Genomic DNA, 27,148 nt, shown 5'->3' with positions numbered 1-27,148 from the left:
GTTGTCTGTATTGTTATAAAGCCCAATAGTAGAAAATGGCATGTGCTGCAGTTTGGGAACTGCTAAAGAGGGTGGAATGTGCTGCAGTTTGGACACCACTACAGGTGGATGTCTGTGCTGAAAGGTTTGGGGAATGACTTGGGCCTGGCCCAAAGTAGAATTCTCATGCTCTATTTCCCCGTTGTGCTATTCCTTTTTGAAAAGGAAAATTCCCACCTGGTTAATCCTGAACCTTGCCTCATAATATCCTGTGACTACATGACTTGGGTGTCAGATATGACTCATTGTCTGGAATCAACAGAGCTAAGGGAGTTTTCCCCCCATTATGATATATGACATTGGTATAAACTATGTCCTTCTTTTTCCCTTTTCTATAATCAAGAAGTTTTATAAGTACAATAGTAAATCTATTAAATAATAGATTGATACTAGAACATCTCTGAGTTACTTTTACAGGATGCAAGTATGAACATTATACAATTTTAATCAGTATTTGTGGTCAAATTATAATGAAGATATGGTATCCTCCAAAGGGGAAATGATTACACAAAAATGTAATGTAAAAGTTTTATAAATAAAGAGAATAGTAACTTTTGAAAAAAGCAACAGGACTTATATACAGATGCATATAATTGGGTATCAATTCATCTGTCATGAAAATTCAGGCTTTGAATATGTTTTTAGTTATAAGTTCTCAAATTGGATTAAGGAATTATTAATTAGGGACTAATTGGATATTATACATAAATTGTATTGATAATGGTAAAGGAAAAATTATTTTCTCATTTTTAAAGTATCTTCTGATAATATTAAAAGGCAGGAGAGTTAATTTTACCAGTTGGACCCTCATACATTTTATTTTATTTTATTTTATTTTTTAGAATAAGATGGTAGTTTATTTAGGGGCAAGGGAAGGGAAGGAGGGGGAAGGGAAGGGAAACCCAGAGAAATCCTTGGACTTCTCTTGGGGAGAAAGTTACAAAGTACATGGCTCAGAGGTACCAATCTCCAGACCCTCATACATTTTAAAAGATTGTTATATCAGGTACAGGATTTAGGTAAGGATAGAAACTGCAAGTGTAATACATAAACTGAAATTCTCTGAAGTTTCAAGATTGGAAAACAAATTTAAGTGATTGTACCAAATTGTATTGTCTTGTTACTAGGGGCAGCTAGGTGGCACAGTGGATAAAGGCCTGGCCCCTGGATTCCAGGAGGACCTGAGTTCAAATCCAGCCTCAGGACACTTGACACTTACTAGCTGTGTGACCCTGAGCAAGTCACTTAACCCTCATTGCCCTCCCCACCAAAAAAAGGCTCGTTATTAGCAGAATTATCTAGGAATCTCTAGATTTGGAACCAGAGAAGCAGAGCCCCCATCAGACCTGTCCTGAGAATAAAACCTATTGTCCAAGAAAAGATATCTAGGGAACCACATAACTAACTACATGAGACATCTGGGACTTAAAATATGCTGGTTAAATAGACATTGAGAATGGGTCACTAGAATACAAGGAGACTTGATAATTAGTGAATATTGGTGATAATTATTGTATTGCTTCGGTCCTTTGTTTCAAGAAGTTTTTGTGTTTTTCTTGGTTACCTTGGTGACATGTAAATCTCCTTTCTCAAAACTAGTCTATCATGAACCCTCTAAGTAGTTTGATCTGTAATCTGACATTAATGTAACTATGATTATGAATTTATGAAAAACTTTATTGCCTTGTTTACACCTAGCCCTGCATGGCCAGGGAAGTGGACCATCTCTATGTGCAATCAATCATTGTTTCTAAGGGCTCTGACCAGGTCTTTCTGACTACTCCCACATCTGCCAAACTTGTGGGTGTGTACTCCTGGATCATCTGAAGAAAGTGCCTGATCCTGATGGATGGCAGAACCCTCCAGGGACCTCAAGGTTCATAAAGTATGGACCCAGAAACAGCCGACACCCAGATGAAACAGCTGTCCCAAGATTTCAGACAAGGGCTAAATATAGCATCCTAGTTTTTTTCCTCTTCCCTTTTGTTATGTGCCCAACCAACCAACCAAGGCCATGATTTAAGTGTGGGTTGGCATTTTCTCCTTCTATATTCTTCCCCCTTACCCCTTTTCTGCCTGCAAGCAAACAATGGCTAGCAATGATACCTGGGACACACTTCCCCCAATATGTGCCTTCAAGGAACTGACACCCTGGGCAACATCGTGTCCTTGCCCAACTGTCCTCTTGTGGCATCTTGGCTTATACCTGACTCTCCTTCATTGACCAAAAGGGCAGGAGGTCTTTCAGACCCTCTCCCCTTTGGTCAAAAGGGGGAAAATGACAAAATATTTAGAGACTCCCTGTTTTCCAGAGCTAAGGCCCAGCAAGCAAGCTGTGCCCCGAGCTTTGCAAGACAACAATCCTTTGTGATCACCCCTCTGAATGATCTTACCCTCTGGGCTAGTTACATAATTCACCAGGTGTTTTCTGAGCTGGACAAGTGCTGGACAAACTCGGAAGTCCTGTAATGAATCAAACTTGTCACATTGTTGCTGCTACCCCTCATTGTCAGGGTACAGCTCACTGTATAGTCACTAGTATAACTATTGAAATCTCCCGCACTGCCTCAGGGCTCCCCACTAGGGACAGGGTCCCCCAGCTCATGTGTCCTTGCTTGCAAGCCATTTTCCCTCACTTTGAAAATAAAACAAGCCAGTATTTCTGATAAAGTTCTCATTTCTAAAACATATAGGGAATGAAATCAAATTTATAAGAATGCAAGTCATTGCCCAATGAGAAATAGTCAAAGAATATGAACAGGCAGTTTCAGATGAAGAAATCAAAGCTATCAATTGCATATGAAAAAATGCTCTAAATGACTACTAATTAGAGAAATGCAAATTAAACCACAAACTCTGATGGTACCACCTCGCCATACTTATTGGCTTGGCTAATATGACAAAAAAAGGAAAATAGTAAATGTTGGGAGAAGCTGTGGAAAAATACTTTCAGTTTTCTCAGTAGCTTGTTGTCCAATATGTGAATCCTCATCACAGAAGTTTGAGGTCCTTGGGTTTATTGAATACTGTACTGCTATGTTTGTTTGTGCACTTATATTTTGTGTACCTGATCTTTTTCTACTGTTCAACCTCTTTCAATTTTTAAACTTAGTACCAAATAGTTTTGATGATTATTGCTTTGAAGTATAGTTTGAGATCTGATACTGCTAGGTTCCTTTCTTTCCCACTTTTTTTTGTCTTGAGGTGATTTACCTTTTTTTTTTGTCCAGATTTAATTTTATTATTTTTCTTCTCTTATAAAGTAATCTTGGTAGTTTTATTAGTGTGGCACTGACTGTATAATTAATTTCAATAATATTATAATTTTTTATTAATTTAGCTGGGTTTATCCATAAGCAATTACTATTTTCCCAATTTATTTAGGTTCTAGTTCTATGTAAAGTATTTCGTAGCCGCAATCATATAGTTCTTAGTTGTATTAATAGGTAGATTCCTAAATATTTTAATATTTTGTTGTTATTTTGAATGGAATTTCTCCTATCTCTTCCTGCTAGATTTTGTTGGCAATATGCCAAAATGTGATGTTTTCTATGGACCTTATTTTATATTTTGTAACTTGGTTGAAGTTATTCTTTTAATTACCTTTCTTGTTCACTAGGGATCTCTAACTAAACTATCTATTATTATATTATCTAAAGAAAAAGATAATTTCATATACTCTTTGTCTATGCTTATTCCTTCTTTTTCTCCCCTTGTCTTATTGCTATAGCTAGCATTTCTAGAACTATGATAAATAAACAGTGGTGACCAATGGATATGCTTGCTTTACCCCTGATATTATTGGAAAGGCCCTGAAGTTCTCTATTATATATAATTTTATTTAGCATTCTCTATAAACTATAGTGACTAATGGGCCTCAAACACTTTACCTCTGAACTTAATGGAAAGATTCATTGGAATGGCCACTTCACCAATTATATATAACTTTTCCTCTTGTAGGTTTAGATGGATATCTATCTTACCACTATTAAGGAAAGTCTTATTGATTCCTGTGTTTTTTAGAACAGGAAATTGGTGTTGAGTTTTGTCAAAATGCCTCTTCAACATGCAACCATGTAGTTTTTACTGTTTATATTTTTTTCTTATGTCAAACCAACCCTGCACTCCTGTCATCTTCCAAATGTTATTGTAACCTATTTACTAACAGTAAATACTAAATAGTAAATAGTAACACTAATAGTATTTAAACATTTTTATATTAGTATTAATGGGGATACTTCATCTATAGTTTTCTTTCTCTTTGTCTCTTCTTAGTTGAGGTATGAAAACTATAGAAAGATTTGGAAGGTTCTTTCTTTTCTTATTATTTGTTTTGTTTTGGTTTTTGGTTTTTTTGGGGGGTTTTTGGTCTGGGCAATGAGGGTTAATGTGACTTGCCTCAAGGTCACACAGCTAGTAAGTGTCAAGTGTCTGAGACTGGATTTGAAATCAGGTACTCCTGGAATCAGGGGCCAGTGCTCTAACCACTGCACCACCTAGCTGCCCCCTTTCTTGTTTATTATTTGCAAATAGTTTATGTAATATTAAAATGGTGCTTTGAATGTTTGATAGAATTGAACAGAATAAAAGCTTGCTTGCCTTCTTTTGTTTATCATGAGATAAATGAAAAGGAAAATAGTCACTGAACATCGTGTATGAAACTCTGAATAAAGAAGCAGGTCACTCCATTCCATGTCATCATGCATTTCCAGAAGCAGGCTTACCAAACTCTCCATGTTGTTCATCATCAGGCAGTTCTCTGACATATTTCCAGTACCTCACTGGCTAGTATCCCTGTTGTATGCCTAATACTTCACATTTATTCCTATTTCCATGTTGTAGTTTTCCAGGAGAATGTAAGCTCCTTAAAGCCAAGGACTTTTTCATTTTTGTCTTTGTAATCACAGTGTAATCACAAAGTGACTTAAACATAATATGCATGTCATAGTAGATAGTCTGAGTTTTCATGACACTGCTCTCTTCTGGTTCTCTTCCTACCAGACTGGTTGCCCACATAATTTTCTTCTGACGAGATCTTCATCCAGGTCATGCCCAATAACTATGAATATCCCCCAGGAGTCTGTCCCTGTCCTTTATCTTCTTCTCCCTTTATATTATATCAGTTGTTAATTAATCCACTCCCATTGGTTCAATTATCATCTTTATGTAGATAATTTTCATATCCATTTATCCAATTCTAACCTCTCAGATGACTTCAATGCTTGTATTACCAACTGCCTGGTGTATATCTTGAAAATGAATGCCTAGTAGGCATATTAAATTAAACTTGTCCAAAATAGAGCTCATTATCTTTTTCCCCAAACTCTCCCATCTTCTAACTTTCCTATTACTGTCAAGAGCATTACCATCCTCCTAGACAATCAGGCTCACAAACCTTGGTGTCATCCTTTGATTTCTCAATTGCATTTACCCTACATAACCTATTTTCTTATCAAGTCCCTATCATTTCTACCTTTGCAACATGTCTTGTAAAATCTGTTTATGAGGATATATAAATATATTCTTTCCACTCACATAGCCACCACTTTGAAACAGGTTCTTATCATCTCATGCCTGGACTACTGCAGTAGCCTTTTGGTTGGTGTTCCTGTCTCAAGTCTCTCCCCACTCCAGATCATCCTCCACTCAGCTGCAAAATAATTTCCTAAAGTGAAGATCTAACTACTTCACCCTCCTACTCAAATAAACTTCATGTTTCCTTATTACCTCTAGAATAAAACCGAGAATATCATGTTTGGCTTTTAAAACTCTTTTACAATGTTGTCCCTTCCTATGTGGTAGGGGTGGACTTGACGCCAGTACCCTGTTAGTTCACATTCATATTTAGACGAAATGAGGCATTAACAAGTAATTGAACAGTTAACAAAAGAAGGTTTATTTTGCCCTAACATAGCCAGGACATGCAAAAAAGGATACAATGGGGGGCGGCTAGGTGGTGCAGTGGATAAAGCACCGACCCTGGATTCAGGAGTACCTGAGTTCAAATCCAGCCTCAGACACTTGATACTTACTAGCTGTGTGACCCTGGGCAAATCGCTTAACCCCCATTGGCCCCACAAAAAAAAAAAAGGATACAATGGCATTTAGCTTCTATAGATGTAGCCTGCCTTTGTTTCTATATGGAAACACATTGGTCAACAGGACAGAGTATAGTGATTTTGCATGGTTTTTAGCTATCCGCCAAGTCAGGAGGGTACAAACCCTACACGAATGGGTTCTTTTTTATGTCATTGGTGATCAGGAACTTTTGTCAAAGGAGGCAGGGATGAACTAGGTCCCAGAAACAATTTTGTCACCCTTTTAGGGAAAACAAATCAATTGTTAAGAGAAAATATTGTTCAGTACTCACCCTGGTCAATAAGGCAAACTCAGGATAAGAAAGTTAAAAGAATTGCATTTAGTGCTCAAAAACAGCTTATGGTTGGGTGCCTCCCCACTTCCATTCAAACTGGGTCTGTAGGGCAGCTAGATAGCGCAGTGGATAGAGCACTGGCCCTGGATTCAGGAGACCTGAGTTCAAATCTGGCCTCAGACACTTGATACTTACTAGCTGTGTGACCCTGGGCAAGTCACTTAACCCCAATTGCCCTCACCAAAAAAAAAAAAAAAGCCAAACTGGGTAGAAAAGGAGTAGACAAATTTCATGTAAGGATAAAAATCTTTTTATTGGTACACAAAATTATGGGGAGATGGGATTAGTGCCACCTCAGATACTCTCTCTTTACAGTTTCATAGGGAGATGGGATTAGTACCCATGAGCTGCTAGACAAAGTTTTAACATGGAGTTAATCAAAACTGAGTCAGCAGGAATATTTACTTTGCAACACTTTTTTGTTTAGGAAACAGGGAAATCCTGATACATATTGGTCCTATCACACCACCTTTCCATTCCACTTTACCCTCCTCCACATATCCTCCAGTCCAGCAATACTGGCCTTCTAGCTGATCAAGTCAACAAGCATTTATAGCACATAGTTGAGGAAAAGTTCATAAAGAGTTTAGACTTTTAAGTATTTATTAAAGTGGGGGGCAGCTAGGTGGCGCAGTGGATAAAACACCGGCCCTGGATTCAGGAGGACCTGAGTTCAAATCCGGCCTCAGACACTTGACACTTACTAGCTGTGTGACCCTGGACAAGTCACTTAACCCAATTCCCTCACCAAAAAAAAAAAAAAAAAAAGATAAAGATAACTTAAGAAGTTAGTGAAGAGAGAGAGAAAAAGCAAACTTCATCTAACTATCTAAAAGAGCCCAGCATCTCTCCTCCCACCAAACTGCAGTCCCGAAATGAAAGCCTCACTCCTCCCAGAAGCCTCCTATGAAACAGGAAACAGGTTGGTAGCTGTGATTGACAGGACCCATGGGCTGCAAACATCACTTTCTGATGCCGATATGACCTTCGAAATCCCAGAAAAGGTCACTTCCAGATGCTAAAGTCACATGGTTTCTTTTCAGGCCAGAGCTCACAATGTCCCTCCCAGCAGGGGGTGTCATTCCAATTCTTAACAAGAACCATAAAAAGTTGAAGTCAGGTGACATGCCTGGGTTTGTGAAGTGGGTGAGTATCTTGTGTCTGAGGCCTGATTGGTGCTGGGGTCCTCCTGGGTCCAGGGTGGATGCTTTGTCCACTGCATCACCTAGCTACTCCATGATGACATCTTTAGGGTAAAATTGAGGGATGAGAGGAATGTACTGGGGGAGGGGGGTTGAGGGACAGGTAAGCATGGGGTGAAATCCCACATGAAAGAAACAGGGAAAGGGTTTATGGGAGTTGGGGAAGAGATAGGGGAGGAGCAGGGCAGTAAATGAACTTTACACTCATCAGAATTGGCTCAAAGACCGTTAAACTCATCAGAGTTGACTCAAGGAGGGATTAACACACACACACACACACACACACCCAATTGGGTGGAGTAATCTATTTAAACTGGACAGTAAATGACCTAACACTCATCAGAATATGGCTCAAAGACCTTAATCTCATCAGAATTGGTTCAAGGAAAGTAAAACACTTTTGAGGAGGAATAGGTTAAAAGAGATAGAAAATAGAGTAAATATCAGGGGAAGAGGAATACGATGGAGGGAAAATAGTTATGATGATTGATTATAATGGCAAAACATATGGTACCTATTTTGCTGGGCTATTATGAAGCAAATTCTTTGTCAAATTAAGGTACTATATACAGGTTATGATGAACAGGATACTATCAGAAAAACCTGGAAAGACTTGCATGAACTGAAGCAGAGAGTGAAATGTACTATATACAAAATAATAGCAATAGTATAAGATGATCTGCTGGGAAGCATGTGGTTATTTTTAGCAAGGCAATGATCCAATATAACTCTGAAGGATTTATGAAAATTGCAACCCATCTACAGAGAAAGAACTGATAGTATCCGAAAACAGATGGAGAACACATTTAAACAAAAAATTTTTTTTCCTCTTTGACAATTCCTTAATCTGAAGTTTTGGTTTTTTTTTTTTTTTTTTACTGTTTTCTCTCACAACCTAGCTAATGTGGGAATGTTTTCCTGACTACTCATGTATACTTATTTTGAATTGCTTGAGTTCTTGTGGGTGGGGGGTGGGAAGGGAAGGAGGAAGAGAAGTTGAACACAAAGTTTTAAAAATTGATTTTCAAAATTTGTTTTTACATATATTTTGGAAATAAAATTCTATTCAACTAGAAAAAACAAACAAACAAGGACTTATGGAGTGGGGGAAGAGATGGGGGAGGCACCAGGGAAGTGAATGATTTTTACACTCATCAGAATTGGCTCAAAGACCTCAATCTCATCAGAATTGACTCAAGGAGGAAATAACCATACACACTCAATGGGTGGAGTAAATCTAACCCTGCAGGAAAATTAGAGGGGAAGGGGATAAAGAGGGAGGGGCAAAAGAAGGGAGGGGTAAATTGGGGGAGGGGGACAGTCAGAAGCAAATCCTTTTGAAGAGGGATAGGTGTGAAAGAAAATAGATAATAGAGTAAATATCATGAGGAAGGGAATAGGATGGAGGGAAACAGTTTAACAATCAATAATTGTGAAAAAAGAGAAATGGGGGAAACTGTACAAAAATATTTATAGCAACTCTTTGTTGTGGCTAAGAATTGGAAATCAAAGGAATGTCCATCAATTAGGGAATGACTGAAGAAGCTGTGGTATATGATTGCAATGGAATGTTATTGGTGCAGTGAGAAGTGACGGGCAGGAAACCTGGAGAGACTCATATGAACTGATGTATAGTGAAGTGAGCAGAACTGAGGGGACGCTGTGCACAGTAGGACCATATGTGCATAGTGACAGCAGTATTGTTCAATGAGCAATTGTGAATGACTTACTACTCTCAGCAATGCAATGATCCAAGACAATCCCAAGGAGGACTAATGATGAAGCATGCTACTACTCCCAGAGAAAGAACTGATATTGATTGAACACAAACTGTTTAAAAAAAGAGGACTTGTGGATTGTACATATATAACCTATGTCGATTTGGTTGGCCTGTCTTGTGGAAGGGGGGAGGAAACAGAGGTTGGGAGAAAATTTTGAAATCGACATCTTATGAAAATGATGTTGAAAACTACCTTTACATGTAACGGAAAAACAAAACAAAATAAAATAATCTCCTAAAGCTGCAGCAGAGGGGAACAATATGGAATTTAGGAGGGGTTATATTGGCCCATAGGCTCAAAATGAGCTAAGTATGTGTGTGTGTGTGTCTGTGTGTGATGCAATTGGGGTTAAGTGACTTGCCCAGGGCCACACAGCTAGTAAGTGTCTGAGGCCGAGTTTGAACTCAGGTCCTTCTTCTAATTCTTCTTCTTCTTCTTCTTTTTTAGTGAGGCAATTAGGGTTAAGTGACTTGGCCTGGGGCACACACAGCTAGTAAGTGTCAAGTATCTGAGGCTGGATTAGAACTCGGGTCTTCCTGAATCCAGGGCCGATGCTTTATCCACTGCGCCATCTAGCTGCCCCAAACTCAGGTCCTTTTGACTCCAGGGTCGGTGCTCTATCCACTGTGCCACCTAGCTGCCCTAAAATGAGCTAATTATTATAAACAGGGTGGTGTACTAGTAATTAGAGCTATCTAAAATCAGAATGGGCTGCCTTGGGAGATAGTGATTTCTCCCTTCCTGAAGGTCCTTAAGCAGAGGATAGAGAACCACTTTTAAATATAGGTTGGATTGAATGACCTATGAAATCCCTTGTAATGCCAAGATTCAGTGATTCTTAAATCTATTTGATGCATCTTATTGATTTTCTTCCTTGGCAGTGTATTGGACAGATATTATGAATCAGCTTGTATAGATTCATCAATTCACTCAAAGACCTCTTAAATTAGTACTTATTTTTCACCGATTTGAATTTAAAGGCTTTAAACCTAGTGTAAATTTATTGATACTCAAATCAAACTCATTACAACCCAAATGGTACATTTCTTTTAATTTAGTGTAATCTTATGTTAGAATCTGGCTCTATGTTAGTGTGACTGTAGAAATTTAATTGACTGTGAGGTCATGAAAGCTTCTGGGATTGTTCACAGAGATTTCTAGGAGAGAGTCCTCAAAGAAGGAGGAAGATCTGCAACCTATGGGTAGAAGGACATATGTCTCCATATTGGGGCCAGGGTAGACTTTGCAAAATTAAGCATTTTGCATGGGAATTTGTGCTTCTTTGTTCTCTTCTTCATAGACCTTCAAAGTAGTAGCTGTTGCTAGTGTAGTAGTTGCCACTCCAAGTAATTTTGTTCCTAAGGCAAAGGTGACCAGTAAGTACTGAGCCTAGTGAAATAGATTGGATGAGATGATCCTGACCCTTGTTCCCTAAAGATAATTCCTTCTGTCATGGCTTTTAGCTGGGGAAAAGGCAACTCCCCTTTAGTTGCAACACTTTTCTGGAGTTTGTGTTTCACCTTATTCCCCAGAGCAAACTCGATCCAGGGAAATCCTCAATTCTGTGGCAGCTGGCTGTATCCAGTCAGCATACACCCACAGTGACCTCTTTTTCCCTCATTCTTTTGCCACTTCATTCTAGTGTCACTTAAAATTATAATAATGTTTGCTAACATTTGTTTGTGTACGTGGGTGAGAGAAATTGGGAGCCATGAATCTGGATATTGTGGTAGACTCATCCAGCACCAATTATAGAGTCAGCTCTGGATAGGGTAAGCTGAGCAAACGGCTTTTCTTGGAACCAAGTGAAAAACCAAAAACAAAGACAAAAAAAAAAAAGCAAAGGAGATTTACAAGTTTACAAGCTTCACCTTAATAACCCAGACTACAGACACGTTTGCATGCATGCATGCATACACAATTACATGTTACATATGCTTTCATATACACATATTGGGTGTGCATGCATGGTGCATGTATAAATATTTTAGCAAGCCTGAAAGCCAAGGACGAAGAAAGTAGAATAGTGCTTCAAACAGTGTTAAAAAATAATTTTTCATATTATTTGAAACCTGGTGGACCTTGTTTTAAATTTTTTACAGACATGTATGTCTAGAGCACATAACACATATAGATCACATTGTTTCCTTGGACTAAAGTGGTGTAATAATGTCTATAGTGAGAGGATAGAATAGAGTTGGGGGGGGGGAACGGAAATGATAAATAAAGCTAAAAGATCACAAATAATTTTGTCTCTGGAGGTGGAAAGCCAAGGCAAAGAGGCGAGAGGCGGCGATAGGCAACTTGATAGAAACCAGCGCAGCACTGAGATAACCTGTATAAAGCAACACCGATACTCGTTTTTCCTTCTTTGCTCATTCATAAACGACGTACTTGTAATTGTGAATGTTTTGGTCAAGGAGGAAGCCCCTGAAATCTACAGAGTGTATGTGTAGGTGTTGGCATCTGCAGAGTGGGAGGAGTTACTAGCCATTTCAGTGGAGAGGTTCCCAATCACCTCCGCTACTTGTCCTTAGTTTGCCTTGTTCACAATCTGGCTCCGAATTGATGCAAAAACGCAGGATTAGTGGAAAGGGGGGGTGGTTTTGCTTTTTCTGGGTGGAAACATTGTGCGGGGTGTTTATTTCTTGGGGAAGGCACCACACGGGGGTGACCTGCTGCGTAGTGTGGAGTGCGGGACGCGACGCAACGCGACTGTCACCCTGACTCACTCGCCGCCGGGCACCCAAAGGTTCTGAAGCTGACTCAGTTAATGATGTAAAAAACGAGGGCTTAGGTGTCTGCGCGGATCGCCTGAGCCGAGCTCCTAGAAGAGAGGCCCATCGAGCGTACCGTGGCCAACCCCAAAAGCGGGAGACGGCGGCGACACTTTGACCTTGGCTTTGGCCTACGTCACGTCAAATCAGCAAACACCCCGGCACGCGCCCGGACCTCCTCGCACAGACAGCTCGGCCCCAGCTCGGCCTCGGCTCCTTACTTCCGGTCTGGTGCGCTCCGCCCCCCTCCCCATACCCCCCCCAGCCTTCCAGGACCCCCCTCTTCTGCCTCGGTTACAGCTGCTGCGCTCATTGCTTGATAGCTTGTCGGCGTGGTGCTAAGCTGGCGGGGATCTCCTCTGTCCAGTACCTCGGACCAATCCGCATCCTACCCTACCGGGGCTTGTCCAGGTGGGCTGCCCGCGTTCTTTCTCCTGACGCCCTGTCTCATTCCTCCTTTCTCATTCAGCCAACCTAAGCCTCGGGGTCGCCGCTGTCCTCGCTCTGCTGCGGGCGAAGGAGACCAGCATGGAGGAGGAGGAGTGCAGGGTCCTGTCCATCCAGAGTCACGTCGTCCGAGGCTATGTGGGCAACCGAGCGGCTACTTTTCCTCTGCAAGTAAGGCGTGGGTGGAAGGGTGCGGAGGCTGGGGAAAGTCTTTGCGTGGGAATGGGGAGAATGGGCTTCGTTTGCCTGAAAGCCGCGGGGAGCTTGGGATGAGAATTCATTGGTCTTTGGAGAAGGGTTGGGGGGGCTGCGTGGGGGTGAGTCTGGGAGGCGATCAGAATCCCACGACCCTCTCTAGTATGTACTAGCAGCCCCGATTCGCCCCCAGCCCCCTCTTTTCTGGGGAGTTTATAGTAACTAACTCTTGTCTGGGTACCACTGTCAGGATTGTTAATAATCTGTTAAATGGTGTGGGCTTTGGAGGGGAGGGTTATGGGCAGGGCAAGGCTTGACACTTAAAGGACTCATTTTATATATATATTTTATATTAATATATACACACATGTCCATCTACCTTATAAATACACATCATATATGTATATGAATAGGAGGTTGGGGTAGGGCAAGACAAGACTAATTATATACATGTGTGTGTATATATAAATATTTGTACATCTACATTGTAATACACATGTATAGAGGTTGGGGCAGGTCAAGACTCGACACAAGGCTAATTATATATACATACATACACACATGTACATACTATACTCTACATATACATCCTATATGCATCCACAATGTATGTATATATTTACAATATACATACTTACACATGTGCGGATATATACATATATCTAGATGTATAGGAGTTGGGGCAGGGCAAAGGCTAGTATCTTCTCTACCTTAGTTATCAGACCAGCACTTAGTTTTTAAGCAGACACTGTTCAGATCACTTTTCAGTTGTGTCTGTCTCTTCATGACCCCATTTGGGGTTTTCTTGGCAGAGACACTAGAGTGGTTTTCCATTTCCTTCTCCCAGCTCATTTTACAGATGAGGAAACTGAGGCAAACAGGATTTAAGTAACTTGCCCAGCGGTCCACACAGTAGCTCTCCAAGCCCAGGTATGAACTCAGGTCTTCCTGACCTCCAGGCCTGGTGCTCCAAATTCACCTGGCACACACTAGCTGCTCCAAAGAGACACTTAGAAGATTCCTATTATACATCTGTGTGGGGGTCTGTATACACACACAACCTCATAAACACAACACACACACACACACACACACACATATCAAACATATACATACATATCTGGGAGGTTGGGGCATGGCAAGACTGGTGTATACAGACCTTTAGTTCTCAAGGAGCACTCACCAAAACAGATTAAGGATTGGGAGGTACTGTGGAAAAGAAAAAAAGATGATCATTGAACCAGCACGTAAATTATACATTGGAATGAATATATGTATGTAATGCTTATTTATGATGAGCCCTTTATAGGAGCATGCTTGCATACCATGTTGTTTTTATTTGTTGGGAGAGCAGTAGTAAAAATGCTCTGCTAAGCACATTATAAGCACTTTTTGGTGTTCGAGACAAGGTAGAATTTAAGTATTTTTAAAAATAAAAATCTACTAGTATTGATTGAATTAGGACGTTTCTTTTCTTTCCTTTTTTTAGGCAATCAGGGTTGAGTGATTTGCCCAGGGTCACACAGTGTCTATGGTCATATTAGGAACTCAGGTCCTCCTGACCCCCAGAGCCTGTGCTCTATCCACTGCACTACCTAGCTGCCCCAATTAGGACATGAATGCTGTCTTGCTGCTGATAGTTGATTATCCCAGTGGCCTGTACAAAAAAAAAGATTCTAAGATTTTTATTAAGCTCTCCTATAGATTAAAGAATAAACTGAAATGAAGGGCATGGCTTATTGCTTTTGGTTTCCTCCAAAAACAAATGCATAGATTTTTTTTTAATCTTTGGAATAGAAGACTAGAGGACAATTCTAGAGACGTATTTGGTTTGTTTGGGGTTTGTTTTGTTTTTGTTTTTTGAGGCAATGAGGGTTAAGTTACTTGCCCAGGGTCACGCAGCTAGTAAGTGTCAAGTGTCTGAGGCCACATTTGAACTCAAGTCCTTCTGAATCCAAGGCTGGTCCTTTATCCACTGTGCCACCTAGCTGCCCCCCCGATTTGTCTTTATGAATTTCATTTGGGGTCCATGCATAAATGGGGGTGCCAGATGGTCAACCATATTTCCAGGTATCTTTATTTTTGATTCTGTTGCTCATTTTAAAATTTCTTTCGTTTACTATGTTTGGAATTTGTGAGGACAAATTGCTAGAGCATATCCTACACGTTGTGAGAACACTCCATAACCATGGATAAACTAAAGGTTTATATTCTTAGTTATTGAAAAGCATACTCTTCATCATATGATATAGCAGGAGAAGGAAAAAAAGAGGTAAAAGAGACCCGGGGTTCAGTGGAATGGTCTATGCAGGACAAGGGCCAGAGCCAGAGATCAATCTACTCACTTTTGGCATAATTTACGCAGTGAAATGTTTTGATACAATTAATTAAAGAAGTTATTTCAGTAGCCTATCTTGTACCTCCTCTCCCCCTCCCCCCCCCCCCCCCCCCCCGCCCCAGGGCTACTCCTTCACCCAGTCATCTGCCATGACAGCCAGAGCAGGTACAGGATCATAGATAGAGCTGGGCAGGACCTCTGAGGTCATCTTGTTAAACCACTTCATTTTACCAATGAGAAAACTCATCTGTAAGGGCAGGGAAGGTTAAGTGGACATGGCTAAAGTCACTCAGTAAATTTGTATTAGTACCCTCCAGTGCCTGGAATAGTATCCTGGTATAAAGTAGGCATTTAATCAAGTTTTGGTTAAGAGAGAATAAGAACTGAACCTGTAATTATGTTGGTATCGGAAATTCCTCAATGAAAAACATAATAACAAAAAAATATGTTGAAACCCTGGAAGAATAGGAGGGTATAAAGCACGCTTTTTTAAAAAAGAGAGAGAATATATTCTTGTAGGTCAATCTGAAGTTCAGATGCTTTTTCAGTCTGATCCCAGTATCATGCAGAAAAAATCTGTTGCTGTTGTTGAATTATTTCAGTTATATTCAACTCTTTGGGTTTTATTTTGGTTTGTTTTGGTTATTGGGGGGCAATGAGGGTTAAGTGACTTGTCCTGGGTCACACAGCTAATAAGTGTCTGAGTCTAGACTTGAACTCAGGCCTTCCTGACTCCCAGACCCTTTGTGCTCTATCCAGTGTACCACCTAGCTGCTCAAAGGCAAATTTTTCATTTGTAATAACCAACCTTGTGTTTTTTCCTCATTCCTTCAATAGTGCACATTATGAGTGCTGAGGGTTTTTTGTTAGCAGTGTTTTTAACTGGGAATTCTAGCACCTGGGGCAAATTTAGTTAGGGAGGGAATAGAAGGGAGAAAGAGATCCTGGGATACTCCAAGCCAATATATGCCCCACCATCATTGTCAGTGTTTCCATGTGGCATGGATCCCCAAGTCATACAGTGCAGAGGCTGAGTGCAATTGTGCCATCATGGTGGTAGGAGGAAGTACCTTGGGAAGAGGATGTGTGGGTCTTGGGCAGCACATTCTTTTCCTCAGGGTGCTAAAATCAGATGGGTGGGGAGAATAATGTATTTGTTCCCTGGAGTAGTCCTCTGTGTCTCATGGTCCTCTGCTGGTCCAGTGCCATTTGCTGCAAGGGAAAGAAACTACCAACCCCATATGACAAAGCCCTGGGATACATGCCTAGTGGTCCCATGTTAGTTATAGTTCTTCTTGTTTGTAACTGTATCAAAAATAGAGTACAGATAAAAAGGTTTGATGAATTAGGCTGAAAGTACTTGAACACTTGACTACTAAACCAGATTGAAATGTAATTGGGCATGTATAGAAATTCTGATGATGTATGTGGATTTATTTTATATCCTGCTACTTTGCTAAAATTAATTGTTTCAAGTAATTTTTGAGTTGATTCTCTAGGATTCTCTTAAGTATACCATCATATCATCTGCAAAGAGTGATAGCTTTGTTTCCTCCTTGCCTATTCTAATTCCTTTAATTCCTTTTTCTTCTCTGATTGCTAAAGCTAACATTTCTAGGACAATATTGAATAATGAGGTGATAATGGACATCCCTGTTTCACCCCTGATCTTATTGGGAAAGCCTCTAACTTATCTCCATTACATATAATGCTTGATAATGGTTTTAGGTAGATACTGCTTATTATTTTAAGGAAAGCTCCACCTATTCCTAAACTCTCTAGTGTTTTATTAGGAATGGGTGTTGTACTTTGGTCAAAAGCTTTCTCTGCATCTATTGAGATAATCATATGATTTTAGTTAGTTTTTCTTATTGATGTGGTTGATTATGTTAATAAGTTTTCTAATGTGCACCAGCCTCGCATTCCTGGTATAAATCCCACCTGGTCATAGTGTATTATCCTGGTGATCACTTGCTGTAATCTCCTTGCTAATATCTATATTTAAGATTTTAGCATCAATATTCATTAGGGAAATTGTCTATAATTTTCTTTCTCTGTTTTTGCTCTGCCTGGTTTTAGTATCATCACCATAATGTGTCATAAAACCAATTTGGTAGAACTCCTTCACCTATTTTTCAAAAAATTTGTATAATTTTGGAATTATTGTTCTTTAAAATGTTTGGTAGAATTCACCCTTAAAAACCATCTGGCCCTGGGGATTTTTTCTTAGGAGTTCTTAATGGCTTGTTCAATTTCTTTTTCTAATATGGGCTTATTTAACTGGATTTTATTTCCTCTTCAGTTAACCTAGGCAGTTTGTATTTTGTAAATATTTATCAAAAAAAAAAAACCCAAAAAACAAAAACAAAAAACAAGGGGTGGCTAGGTGGCGCAGTGGATAAAGCACTGGCCCTGGATTCAGGAGTACCTGAGTTCAAATCCGGCCTCAGACACTTGACACTTACTAGCTGTGTGACCCTGGGCAAGTCACTTAACCCCCATTGCCCCTCAAAACAAAACCACAAAAAAACAAAAACAAATATTTATCCATTTAATTGTTAAATTTATTGGCATACAGTTGGGCAAAATAGTTCCTAATTATTGCTTTAATTTCCACTTCATTGGTGGTAAGATCACCCTTTCATTTTTGATACTGGTAATTTGGTTTTCTTTTTTTTTTTTAAATCAAATTAACCAGTGGTTTATCTATTTTATTGGTTTTTTTTCATAAAACCAGCTCTTAGTTTTATTGATTAGTTCTATAGTTTTCTTGCTTTCAATTTTATTAATTTCTCCTTTAATTTTCAGGATTTCTAGTTTAGTATTTAATTGGGGATTTCTAATTTGTTCTTTTTCTAGCTTTTTAAGTTGCATGCCCAATTCATTGATCTCCTCTTTCTCTTTTTTATTCATGTAAGCAGTTAGAAGCTATAAAATTTCCCTAAGCACTGCTTTGGCTGCATCCATAATTTTGGTATGTTGTCTCATTATTCATTCTCTTGGATAAAGTTATTGATTGTTTCAGTGATTTGTTATTTGACCCACTCATTCTTTAGAATGAAATTATTTAGTTTCCAATTGATTTTCAGTCTACCTTTCCACAGCTCTTTATTAGATGTAATTTTCATTGCATCATGATCTGAGAAGGATGCATTTACTATTTCTGCCTTTCTACATTTGACTATGATGTTTTTCGTAGCCCTAATACGTGTCAGTTTTGAAAATGTGCCATGTACTGCTGAGAAAAAGGTATACTCCTTTCTATCCCCATCAGTTTTCTCCAGACATCTATCATGTCTAACTTTTCTAGTATTCTATTCACCTCTTTCACTTTCTTATTTATTTTGTGGCTAGATTTATCTAATTCTGAGAGGGGAAGATTCAGATCCCCCACTAGTATAGTATTACTGTCTATTTCCTCTTGTAACTCATTTAACTTTCCTCTAAGAATTTGGATGCTATACCACTTGGTGCATACATGTTTAATATTGATATTACTTCATTATCTATAGTACCTTTTAGCAAGATGTAGTTTCCTTTTTTTTTTTTTTTTTTGCTTTGTCTGAGATAAGGATTGCTACCCCTGCTTTTTTTACTTTAGCTGAAGCATAATATATTCTGCTCCAGCCTTTTACCTTTACTCTGTGTGTATCTCTCTGCTTCAAATGTGTTTCTTGTAAACAGCATATTGTAGGATTCTGGTTTTTAATCCACTCTGCAATTCGCTTCCATTTTATGGGAGAGTTCATCCCATTCACATTCACAGTTAAAATTATTAACTGTTTATTTCCCTCCATCTTCTTTTCCCTTTGTATTTTTTTTCCCCTATTCCACTTGACCAGTGTTTTGCTTCTGACCACTGCCTCCCTCAATCTCCTCCCTTTTATCAGCTGCCCTTCTTTTTCTTGCCCCTTTTCCCCCACTTGTGCCCTCCCTTCTATCAATACCACCTTTTCCCCTTCCCCTTTTGTTTCCTTAAAGAGTAAGCTAAGTTTCTTTATACAAATGGGAGTGTATTTTATTCCCTCCCTGAACCAATCTGATGAGAGTAAGGTTGCAACAATGCCCACCCTCCCTTCTTTCCCTCTGTTGTAATGGGTTCTTTTTGTGCCTCTTCATGATATAATTAACCCCATTCCACCTCCTCCCTAGTCTTCTTTTATTCTGCCCTTAAGTTTCTTTATATCATCACATCAAAGTTGATTTAATAACAATACCTTTACAGAGATACAGATCTCAAGAGTTAAAAGTATTATCCTCCCTCATGGACTCAGCAGTTTAACATCATTGAACAACCCTTTTCTCCCCTTGTTTACCTCTTTATATTTCTCTAGAGTCTTGTATTTGGAGATCAAATTTTCTGTTCATTTCTGGTCTTTTCTCAGGAAGCCTTGGAAGTCCCTAGTTCATTGAATGTCCATCTTTTCCTCTGAAAGAATGATCAGTTTTGCTGGGTAGTTGATGGGTTGTAATCCAAGCTCCTTTGCCTTCCTGTATATCATATTCCAAGCCCTGTGATCCTTTAATGTTGAAGCTGCCAGGTCCTGTGCAATCCTGACTGTGGCTCCATGGTATTTAAATGGTTTCTTTCTGGCCTTGGAGTATTTTCTCCTTCACCTGATAATTCTGGAGTTTGGCTACTATATTCCTTGAAGTGTTCCTTTTGGGGTCTCTTTCAGGAGGTGTTCGGTGGATTCTTTCAATGATGATTTTTTCCTTCAGGGCAGTTCTATTAATTTCCTGGAATATGTGTGTCTAGACTCTTTTCTTGATCATGGCTTTCAGGTAGTCCAATAATTCTCAGATTATCTCTTGGACCTATTTTCCAGGTCAGTTGTTTTTCCAATGAGGTATTTCACATTTTCTTCTATTTTTTCAGTCTTTTGATTCTGCTCGTCAGATTCTTGTTGTCATGGAGTTATCAGCTTCCATCTCAATTTTAATTTTTAAGGCCTTATTTTCCACAGTAAGCTTTTGCACTTCTTTTTCTGTTTGGCAATTTTTTTCTCTCATTTGGCCAATTGTATTTTTAAGGAATTGTTTTCCTCAGTCATTTTTTGTGCTTTTTGCAGTGTAACTCTCATTTCTCTTATTTCTTTTTCCATTTTTTTCTACCTCTCTTATTTGTTTTTAAAAGCCTTTTTGAGCTCTTCAAAGAAGGCTTTTTGGTCTTGAGACAAGATCATCTTCCCTCTTGAGTCTTCACTTGTGGGCATTTTGACAACTCATCTGTTTGAATTTTGGTCTTCCCTTTCACCATAGAAGTTGTCAATGGTAAGGGTCCTTTTTTGTTTCTTGCTCATGTTGTAGGCTATTTTTAAACTTATCAAGTTGAAGTCTGCTCCTGGGGCACAGGGTTCATGGTTGCAAGCTTCTTACTGCTCTCAGCTGCCCCACTCTCAGCTGTGTCAAGTTGCAACAGTGTTGAGCTGCCCACTGAGCTGACCTATGCTGAGAGAGCTGCCCACTGAGCCGAGCTTTGCTGAGGTGAGCTGCAGCTGGGACAAGTGCTGAGCTGCCCTCCCCTTTCACCCACATGAGACAGACCTTTTCTGAAGTCTTCTAAATTATCTCATGTAGCAGGATTTTGTCTCTCTTTTTGTAGGTTCTGTAGTTCCAGAATCTGGAGGCTTGATTTAATGTTGCTTTTGAGGGAAATATGGGAAAGCTCAAGAAAGTTCCTAGCTTCTCTCCACCATCTTGGCTCCGGCCCCCGAAGTCTCACACCATTGTCTTCTCAAGGAAAGAGAGAATATATATAGGATGATAATTAGTGGTAATGGATGTATCGAGTAAGAATGGGGGAGATACAGGCTTGTTTTAGTCATTAGGGAAGCAGGAAATAGACAAGGAGAGATTTAAGATGAATGAATGAACAACAATGATTCAGGAGAAATCTTCTGGAGATCATCCATATAGAGAGGGATTTGCCTTAACCAAGAAAGACCACTTTTCATTTTAGATGAGTGACAGAGGAAGTAGTAGCAGAAGACATCTGAGTAATGTGAGGTGGGGAAAAAGGGTAAAGAGGCAAATAGCCTGTTTTTTCAGTGAAATATGAGGCTAAGTTCTCAGCTGAGAGGGTTGGGGAGGAAGATCCATGGCAGGAAAGTTCAGGGGTGATGGCCTGGGAGAGTTAAAGGATAAAAGGCTCAGGAGAGCATGGTTTTTGCTTCCAACATTTTTAGTTGTTTGTGTCACAATATCCTCCTGGTTGCAGGTGATCCTACTCCCCTCCCTCTACAGCAATAAAAACAAAGGGACTCTTCTTAGAAATGATGTATGGGGGCAGCTAGGTGGCACAGTGGATAACCCTCCAGTGGCTTAGATGGAAAGTAGGACCAAGCAGGACAGGAGATTGTATGAACTTGAAGTGGTTCATAGATTTCTGCTGGATATCGAGTCCTACCTACACCCCTGCAAACTACTTAAAGAGGACCCCAGGGGCAGCTAGGTGGTGCAGTGGATAGAGCACTGGCCCTGGAGTCAGGAGTAACTGAGTTCAAATCCGGCCTCAGACACTTAACACTTACTAGCTGTGTGACCCTGGGCAAGTCACTTAACCCCAATTGCCTCACCAAAAAAAAAAAAAGAGGACCCCAAAAGTTCCTGAGGGGCTGGTGTCATAGACTTGAGATGAACATACTTCTTCAGCCTGGATTCCCGTTCAGTCAGTGCTGTAAATGGACAACTGTTAGAGAGCTCAGCTGAGAAGGTGAAAGGGGAGAGAGGAGTCCATGGTCAGGACTGCCCACTCCTGAATGCTGCCACAAACCCATTACCATTTGCCAGTTGCCATTGCCTGTAGAGATGGAGGATCCAAGCAAGAACTCTGATCTGGTTTTGGGGACCTCCAGGGGACTGCCTCCTGTTTGGAAAAAGTTGTCAGAATGGTTAGAAGATGAGAAATTGGAAAGTTGGCTTCTACAATCCCTTGAATAGGAAGGCTGTCAGTTTAGCTGGAGTGGCTCCAGGGCACATCTCAGGGAAGAAACAATTCAAATGTCATGAAGCCACAATCAACAAAGCACCATATTTAGCAGCTTCTATATTAAAGGATCAATGGGCTTGGAATTTGATATTCTGGAGGGGCAAAAGAGTGAGGCTCACAACCAGAATAACTACCCAACAAAACTAAATATAATCCTTCAGGGCAAAAAATGGATATTTAATGAAATAGAGGAATTTAGAGCAGGGCTAGAAAATTTGAATTTCAATGCAAGACTCAAGAAAAGCATTAAAAGGTATAAACAGGAAAGAGTAATCATAAGGGATTCAGTACGATTACTATTCCGATTCCTACATGAGGGAAGATGATACTTGTAACTCCTAAGAACTTTATCATTATTTAGGGCAGTTGGAAGGAGTATACATAGACAAGAAGACAATGAGTATAAGTTGCTTATGATGAGATAATTTCAAAAAACTAAAATTAAGGATAAGAAAGAGGGATGGACTGGAATAAAGGGGAAGGGATAGGTAGAATGGAGTAAATTATCTACATAAAAAGGGATGCAAAAGAAAGAACTTTTACAGTGGAGTGGTAATGCACGGGGGGGGTGGGGTTGGGGGTGGGGGTTGGCAATGCTTGAACCCTTACTCCCATCAGAATTGTTCAAAGAAGGAATAACACATATTCCATTGGGTAGGAATCTCTCATCCCACAGAGAAATAGGAGGGGTGGGAGGCTAATAGAAGAGAGGCCAGAGTTGTGAATGACAGTGGTTAGAAGCAAAACACTTTTGAGGAGGGGACAGGGTGAACTGAGAAACAAGGATCCACAGGAGGAAAAATAGGATGGAGGGAAATACATAGTAATCATAACTATGGGTATGAATGGAGTGAACTTACCCATGAAAAAGAAGCTGATAGAGTAGATATAAAACCAAAATCCAGTAATATGTCGTTTACAAGAAACTCACTAAAGTAGAGAGTAGAAAGTTAAAATAAGGGGCTGAAAGAAAAAAAAGAAGGGTAGCAATCATGATCTCAGACAAAGAAAAAGCAAAAATATATCCAATTAAAGAGAAGCAGGGAAACTACATTTTGCTAAAAGACAATAGACATAGACAGTGAAGCAATATCAATATTTTTTGACTGTTCAATAAACAGTTTTATTTAGTTTTAAGTTCTAATTCTATCTCCCCCCCCAAAGCAGTAAACGATCAGATATAGGTTATGCATGTGCAATTACATTAAACATTACCATATTAGTCATTTTGTATAAGAAAACTTGAATAAAAGGAAAAAAACTAAAGAAAGTAAAAAATAGCATGCTTCAGTCTGTGTTCAATATCAGTTCTTTCTCCCTAAGAAGAAATCTCCAGAACCAGATGGAATCACAATTGAATTCTACCAAACATTTAAAGAATCAATTCCAGTGCTATATAAACTATTTGGAAAAATAGGCAAAGGAGTCCCTACCATATTACTTTTTTTTTAAGCAACAAACATTTATTTTATTATTCCAGTTACATGTAAGGGTAGTTTTAACATTCATTTCCATAAGATTTAGACTTCCAAATTTTTCTCCCTCCTCCCTCCTTCCCTCCCCTCTCCAAGATCGCAATCAGGTTATATATGTACAATACACAAGTGTTCTTTTTATCAGTTCTTTCTATAAGGGTGCATAGTAAGCTTCCTCATTAGTTCCTTGGGATTGTCTTGGATCATTGAATTGCTGAGAGTAGTTAAGTCATTCACAATTGCTCATTGAACAATACTGCTGTCAATACCCATAGTGTCCTCTCAGCTCTGCTCACTTCACTATACATTGATGTGCATTAGTCTTTCAAGGTTTTTCAGGGATCATCCTATTTGTCATTTCCTGTAGCACAAGACCATTCCACTACAATCATATAACACAGCTTTTTCCATCATTCCTCAGTTGATGGACATTCCCTTGATTCTCAATTCTTAGCCTCCACTAAGAGTTGCTATAAATATTTTTTGTACAAATTTCCCCCTTTTCTCCTTTTTCAGGATTACCATTGTTAACTGTTTCCTTCCATCCTATTCCCTTCCCCATGATATTTATTCTATTATCCTCTTCTTTTCATCCTATCACTCTTCAAAAGGGATTTGCTTCTGTCTGTCCCCTCCCCCACTCTGCCCTTCCTTCTTTTGCCCCTCTCTATCCCCTTCCCTTCCTATTTTCCTGCAGGGTTAGAGAGATTACTCCACCCATTGAGTGTGTACATTATTCCCTCCTTGAGCTAATTCTAATGAGATTGAGGTCTTTGAGCCAATTTTGATGAGTGTTAGGCTCATTTACTGCCCAGATTAAATAGGTTACTCCACCAGTTGGGTTTGTGTAAGTGTGTTAGTCCCTCCTTGAGGCAGCTCTGATTGGTTTAAGGTCTTTGAGCCTTTTCTGATTATTGATTACTGATTATTCTGACATTCATTTACTGCCCTGCTCCTCTCCTATCTCTTCCCCCACTCCATAAGCCTTTTCTTGTTACTTTCATGTAGGATTTCACTTTTGCCCTTCCCCCTCCCCCAGTGAATTCCCTTCACCCCTCAATTTAACCCTAAAGATGTTATCATCTAGCTAAGTGACAGTGGACAAATCATCACCCCTGAACCCAGGGGGATCCCAGCCAAAACCTGGCCTCAGACACAAGACATTCACCCACTGTATGACCCCCCAGGTATGTCCCCCAACTCCAATTTTTTATAGTTCTCTAGGGTCTTGTATTTGAAAGTAAAATTTGCCATTCAGTTCAGGTCTTTTCATCACAAATACCTGAAAGTCTTCTTTTTCATTAAAGTCCCATTTTTTCCACTGAAGATAACGCTGGGTTTTTGCTGGGTAGGTGATTCTTGGTTGTAATCCCATTTCCTTTGCCCTTTGGAATATCATATTCATGCCCTCCGGTCCTTTAATGTAGAAGCTGCTAGATCTTGTGCTATCCTGACTGGGGCTCCCCAGTACTTGAATTCTTTCTTTTTGGCAGCTTGGCAATATTTTCTCCTTGACCTGAGAGCTCTGGAATTTGGCTATAATATTCCTAGGAGTTTTCTTTTTGGGATCTCTTTCTGGAGGTGATTGGTGGATTCTTTCAATTTCTATTTTAGCTTCTTCTTCTAGAATTTCAGGGCAATTTTCCCTGAGAATATCTTGGAAGATGGTGTCTAAGCTCTTTCCTTGATCATGGTTTTCAGGTAGACCAATAATTTTCAATTATCTCTCCTGGACCTATTTTCCAGGTCAGCAGTTTTTCCCAGAAGATATTTCACATTGCCCTCTATTTTTTTTATTCATTTGGATTACTTTTACAACACAAATATGGTGCTGATATCTAAAGCAAGAAGAGCAAAAACAGAAAATCATAGACCATTCATTTCCCTAATGAATATTGATGCAAAATTTTTAAATAAAATACTAGCCAAGGAGATTGTAGCAATATAGTACAAAGATTATACACAATGACCAGACAGGATTTTATACCAGGAATAAAATGGCTGGTTCCATATTAGGAAATCTGTCAGATATAATTGATTATATCTATCTAAAACCATCAGTAAACATTTTCAGTGATTAGGAGTGAAGCAAGGATAACCATCATCACAACTTATTATTCTAGAATTGTTAGCTAATAACAGGACAAGAAAAAAGAAATTGAAGGAATTAAAATAGGTGATGAGGAAACAAAATTATCACTCTTTGCAGATGCTATATGGTGGTACACTTAGAGAATCTAGAGAATCAACTAAAAAACTAGCTGAAATAATTTACAGCTTCAGCAAAGTTGCAAGACATAAAATACACTCGAATAAATTATCAGCATTTACCAACAAAGTCCAGTAGCAAGAGATAGAAAGAGAAATTCCATTTTAAATGACTGTAGACATAAAATACTTGGGAGTCAACCTGCCAAAACAAACTCAATTTTTTATCAACACAATTACAAAACACTTCACTAAAAGTCAGATCTAAACAATTGGTGAAATATTGTTTTATCATGGGTAGACTAAGCCAATATAATAAAAATGACAGTTCTACCTAAATCAATTTACTTATTCAATGCCACACAAATCAAACTAACAAAAATATTTTTTATAGCTAGAAATAATAACAATTCAGATGATATAAAAGGAAAATGACAAATGTTTGGGGAAACTGTCGGAAAAAGGGGTTCATTAATGCACTGTTTTTGGAGCTTTCGATTGTTCAATGACAAAGGATCTCTGAGGTTCCGCATTACACAGATCAGCTTGAAAAAGATGACAAAAATGGATAATGACAAATGTTGGAGATTCAGTGGGAAAAGAGATATGCGAATGTATTGTTGAAACTGAATAATTCTAGTCATTGTGAAAAGCAATTTTGTATTGTGTATGTGTACACATGTGTGTGTTTGTGTGTATATATTTATTTGTTTATATATGTATTTAAAGCAAATAGGTGGTATAGTTCACCACTAGGCCTCAGACACTCACTAGCTGTGTGACCTGGGTAAGTAATGCACTTTCTCTTTGCCTTAGTTTCCTCATCTATAAAATGGGGATGATAATAGCACCTACCTAGAGCCCCAGTGCCTAGAACATAGAAGTCACTATATACAATTAATAAGTCAAAAAACATTTATTAAGCACCTATGTTCCAGGCACTGTGCTGATTTCTGGGAATACAAAAAGAAGCAACAGACAGTCCCTGACCTCTAAGGATCTTACAATATAATGAGGGACAGAACATGCAAATATATTAAAATATATTAAAAATAAGCTATGTACAAGATAAATGAGATTTAATTATTAGAAGTCAGGTAGTAGAATTTAGAGGGTTTGGGGAAGACTTCCAGTAAAAGATGGGATTTTAGCATTTAGTGAATAAATGCTATTATTATTATATCCTCGGGGGTGCGGGACAATGGGGATTAAGTGATTTACCCAGGGTCACACAGCTAGTGTCAAGGTCAGATTTGAACTCA

At 39.2% G+C, this 27,148-nt stretch overlaps 1 protein-coding gene across 1 annotated transcript in view; it reads left to right on the top strand.

Annotated features, from left to right (window-relative positions):
- Positions 1-12,493: 12,493 nt before the first annotated feature.
- The window catches only part of PDXK (pyridoxal kinase), a 65,883-nt gene continuing 51,228 nt past the window's right edge, over positions 12,494-27,148 (top strand). Inside the window, exon 1 of the mRNA XM_043996010.1 lies at positions 12,494-12,850. Coding sequence (XP_043851945.1) covers positions 12,761-12,850 — 90 coding nt within the window. The 5' untranslated portion in view covers positions 12,494-12,760. The remainder of the gene's footprint in view (positions 12,851-27,148) is intronic.

The sequence above is a fragment of the Dromiciops gliroides genome, chromosome 3 (assembly GCF_019393635.1).
Source record: "Dromiciops gliroides isolate mDroGli1 chromosome 3, mDroGli1.pri, whole genome shotgun sequence".
Lineage (NCBI taxonomy): Eukaryota > Metazoa > Chordata > Mammalia > Microbiotheria > Microbiotheriidae > Dromiciops > Dromiciops gliroides.
The sequence above is the reverse complement of the archived record's forward strand: the minus strand, read 5'-3'. Positions and strand labels throughout refer to the sequence as shown.